The sequence below is a fragment of the Vidua chalybeata genome, chromosome 3 (genome assembly GCF_026979565.1).
Source record: "Vidua chalybeata isolate OUT-0048 chromosome 3, bVidCha1 merged haplotype, whole genome shotgun sequence".
Taxonomy (NCBI): Eukaryota; Metazoa; Chordata; class Aves; order Passeriformes; family Viduidae; genus Vidua; species Vidua chalybeata.
Genome location: NC_071532.1, coordinates 57,788,615 through 57,792,964, shown reverse-complemented (window position 1 = coordinate 57,792,964; position 4,350 = coordinate 57,788,615). Strand labels below are relative to the sequence as shown.

General features: G+C 56.9%; 1 protein-coding gene across 1 annotated transcript; it reads left to right on the top strand.

Annotated features, from left to right (window-relative positions):
* The first annotated feature begins 1,037 nt into the window (after positions 1-1,037).
* On the top strand, positions 1,038-3,674 carry TCF21 (transcription factor 21). Its single transcript, XM_053938836.1, has 2 exons — positions 1,038-1,592; positions 3,173-3,674. Exons 1-2 carry the CDS (start codon positions 1,143-1,145, stop codon positions 3,260-3,262), a joined length of 540 nt encoding a protein of 179 aa, XP_053794811.1. The 5' UTR covers positions 1,038-1,142; the 3' UTR covers positions 3,263-3,674.
* Positions 3,675-4,350: the final 676 nt, after the last annotated feature.

Genomic DNA, 4,350 nt, shown 5'->3' with positions numbered 1-4,350 from the left:
TGGGAACTCTACCATCCAATAACACCCCCCCACCCCAGTCTCTTTCATTTCATGCACACCCTTGCTGCTCTATCCACAGCCACGAAGACCCTCCCCAGCGAAACAACATTCTCCCTCCGCTCAGTGGGGTTCACAGAGTGCTGGGATCTTGGCCACTTGGCACACCTGTGGACCAGGAAGCCTCCGCAACATTCACAGCTGGGAGGACTCAAAGACCGACAGGGACCGGGACTTGTCGGACGTCACCCCGGAAGGCTGGAAGAAGTCAGATCCTCCTGCCTCCAGCCCCTGGACTGTGACGGCAAGGTCCACGCTGCTGGCCAGGCAGCGGAGCACTCCCTTCCTGGAATATGCAACTAGCTGGACAGGATGCGTTCGCAAATATAATCATCCACAAATCTCCCCCAGATTAGGTTACAGGACAGCATTTTGACGGCACGCATTACAAAGCTCCCTGGAAGGCTTGGCTGGTAGATCTGCTGCTCTCTCTGCTCATGACCCATTTTGGCTTTCATCAAGAATCATGACACCAGCTGCCTGGGTCATCTAGGAGGCAGAGAGGGGGAGAGCAACCCTGGGCTGTAAAGGGAAGTGGGGAAGGAGAAAAGAAGGAGGAGAAGGAGAAGGAGGAGGAGGAAGGGGGAGGATAGAAAGGCAGAGCACGGGGAGAGAGAGTAAGTAAGTTGTTTTAGTCCAGTTGTGAAGATTTGAATCCCAGTTCCGAGCTCTCGGCAAAGGCTTGCTGGGATACCTCATTCCCTGTCCTGTGCAAAGGTCTGTGATTGGGGATGTGGTGTGCTCAGTGGGCAGGGCCCCTCCCCTGGGCTGGATCCGCCTCTCTTATCCCCCAGATAAATTACTAGTGTCCTCACTAAATTCCTCGGCTTTCTCTCTCCCTCTCTCTCTCTCCCTCTCTCACACAATCTCACTCCCTCCCTCAAACACAGGCAAAGCGGGGTTGGGGGGCGGGAGGGCAGGGATCCTCTCTGGACTGGTATTGTGCCTTAGTCCTGGGCGGGGAGGGAAGAGGAGGAAAACACTGGTGCCCCTTCTTTCCTACGCCGCCTTGAAATAGATTTGAGGAGCTGCCCTTCTTCCCCCCCTCCCCCCTTTCCTGCTGGTCGTTTGGCATCTTCCAGACCATGTCCACTGGGTCCCTCAGTGATGTGGAAGATCTGCAGGAGGTGGAGATGCTGGAGTGCGATGGCCTGAAAATGGATACTAACAAAGAGTTTGGGGCGTCCACCGAGAGCAACGAGGAGGGATCCAATGGCGAGAATGGCTCCCCTCAGAAGGGGAGAGGGGCCTCGGGCAAGAGGAAAAAAGCTCCCCCCAAGAAGAGCCCTTTAAATGGAGTGAGCCAGGAGGGAAAGCAGGTACAGAGAAATGCTGCCAACGCCAGGGAGAGGGCGAGGATGAGGGTCCTTAGCAAAGCCTTCTCCAGGCTTAAGACCACCCTACCCTGGGTGCCCCCAGACACCAAACTTTCCAAACTGGACACCTTGAGGTTGGCCTCCAGCTACATTGCTCACCTGAGGCAGATCCTGGCCAATGACAAGTATGAGAACGGCTACATCCACCCAGTCAACTTGGTAAGTCAGAGTCTGCCGAGGACAGGCACTCCGTGCGTGTGCATGGGGAGAGGTGGGCGAGGAGTTGGCATGGGGCATGTGCGGGGACAAAACTTTGCTGCGCTTCTCACAGAGAGCCTGGTGCCAGCGGGGTGGAAAGAGGTGCTGTACAAGGGGACAGGCTCCCAGCTGCCCTGCTGCCCTGTGCCCTGAGCACCAAGCCTCCTAAGCCCCCTCTGCTGTTCCTAGCAATCCCTTCCAGGAGACAGGCAGCCACGCTGGCCACAAATAAGCAGGGGCAGGCTTTACACTTTACTGCCCCAGAAACAACTGAGAAACCACAGAGGGTTGATGGCAGCTTTCTAACTGCAAGTGGGCAGGTACAGGAATTTGGGTAGAAAAGGGTCTGTTTGAGGAAGGACCCAGGATTTATTCTTATCCTGTGTCTCTACCCCAATGTCTCCTGACACAATATTGTCCTCAAGCCCTAGCTTTTTAAAGACAGTTCTGTTGGGGTACTGTGCTCAACCGCTCGGGTTTTCCAAGTCCAGGAAATTTCTCCTATACCTGTAAACTGGCACAGGAGAAATAAATACCAATGCAGACTCCCCAGAGGAGATGTCTGCCCCAGGCACACTCCACAATGACTCTCCTTGGGCTGTGTGGTGTCCCTCGGGCTGCTCCCACCACATAAAATTTTCCCGAGCAGCCCTGGATCTCCCGACCATACCCGGCTGCCAGAAATACCCAGTTTCCAGCTCTAAAAATATATACAAATTATGTAAACCAGGGGTAAGCAAGATCTGCCTGGGCTCTTTTTAGACATACAGCCTTTACACTGCCCACGTGCAGACCCTGACTCATAAATGGATCACAGAGGGGAGCTGGGGACACTGAGGTCAGGCTCTACTTTTGAGCTCTGGACTCTGGGGGAAAGCACGTTACCCACTGTGTCAGCTGCTAAGGGCCTGGGAGATAATTTTTGATTAAAAACAAAATCCTCAGTGCAACAACATAGGAAAACAAATAAAACAAAGCCAGCACCCAATAGATATAACCTCCCTCCTCTTCCACACAGAGGCACACCAAAACATGCTCCCTAAGCCGCGGGAGGCCAGGGAGAGCGGCTGGGGGGCTGTCGGGGCCCCAAGCAGCTCCTGCGCCCGGGGTAGCGCGGCGAGGCGAGGCGGCTCCCGCGGGTCGGAGCCCCCACGCCGGTCTCGACCAAACGCGAGGGGTGCCCGCGGCGATTATGCCGGGGGCATGCGAATGTGCCGGAGCCAGGCGGCTCCTTTCTCCCTCCCTTCTGCCGCGTATCAGACGGGCTTCGCCGCCCCGAGGACGCCCGGTGGGGACCGCCGGGGCTGTGAGGCCAAGCGGCATCAGCCGCCGGGGAAAGGCAAAAGGGTTCTTGCCGAAGCCAGTGGCATCTGCCCCTGCCCGAGTCCCGCTGAGCGTTGCCCGAAGTGGGCTGCGGTGGGGAATGCCGGGCCCGGTCCCCCCGGACGCTCCCGAGCCGCACCCGCTGGCGATATGAGCGTTGCAATGTGCATTTCTCCATGTGTAACCCCCTTCCCACTCGTGTCTTTTCCTGGCTACAGACTTGGCCTTTTATGGTAGCCGGCAAACCCGAGAGTGACCTGAAAGAAGTGGTGAACACAAACCGCTTGTGCGGCCCGACGGCATCCTGAGCCCCGCGGCCGGGCCAGCAGCGTCCGTCCTGGTGTGGCCGTGGAGCGGGCGGCGGGGCGGGCAGGGACCCGCCGCGGCCCCGCCGCTGCCCCGGGCCCCGGGCAGAGCCACGGGGAGAGACACTCTCCCGGCGCAGAGGAGACCAAATATGCCCTAACAAAGACTCCATCCACCCCGAGAGATCCCGACTCTATTTAACTTTATTAAATGCGTGTACAGTCGAGTCCTGCAACCACAGCCTTGCTGGTTCAAGAGCTACTAGAGAAAAGACAGAGATCAAACAAAACCTACCCCGCGTGTATCTTTTGTCTGAGACCTGTGAAATATGTAGATGCCTAGAAAAACTGACTTTGACAGTCATCTCTATGAAGTAATTCACCCTAAAGATATATAGATATATTTTCTTCAAGCAGATTCTGCTCTATTTCTGTGAATAAACCTTCCTTTGTACTGAACACGGAGCGGTGTTAAGTGTTCGTTTGAGACTCTCGGGCTAGGCGGGGAAAGGACTGAGCCTCCGCCGGCTCTGCCGCTCCACGAAGCGGCCGCGCTGCGGGGATCCCGCCTCTCCTCCCCGGGCCACAGGAGGTCTGCTTTCCCGGAGCTAAAGACCTGAAGCACAGCCCTGGGGGAGGGAGAGACTGGGTCCGCAGCTCGCCGCAGGAGCCCGGCCCGGCTCCGCAGCCCGGCGCCCGGACGCTGCGGGAGCCGTCCCCGTCGCTCCGGCCGCTCCGCTCCGCGGGGACAGGAACAGTGATCTATTGATGAAGCGCAGTCGGTCTTCAGCACCGGGAATTTTTAACTTAAACATCTCCTCTCTATCGATCAGCGCACCCGTGGGAGATGAGGCTGAGATAAACAGGAGTGCGGGGCGCTCCCCCTGCACCGGCAGCGGCCGCCGGCAGCTGATGCGCCAGATCCCACCGCGCTGTTTAATGTTTCAGGGTTATGACCGCACTGTTTACAAGATGTCTTCGGTTATTTATACTGTTATTATTAGCACAGGGGCTTTAAATTTCCGCCTCACTTGCTCTTTCAATACCAACCCTCGGTTCCGTTTGATACCTGGGTACTTTCTTGCCGAAAG

Coding starts and splice junctions, on each gene's coding strand:
- TCF21 (XM_053938836.1), top strand. CDS start 1,143: ATGTCCACTGGGTCCCTCAGTGATGTGGAAGATCTGCAGGAGGTGGAG. Junction 1,593..3,172: donor ACATCCACCCAGTCAACTTG/GTAAGTCAGAGT, acceptor TCCTGGCTACAG/ACTTGGCCTTTTATGGTAGC.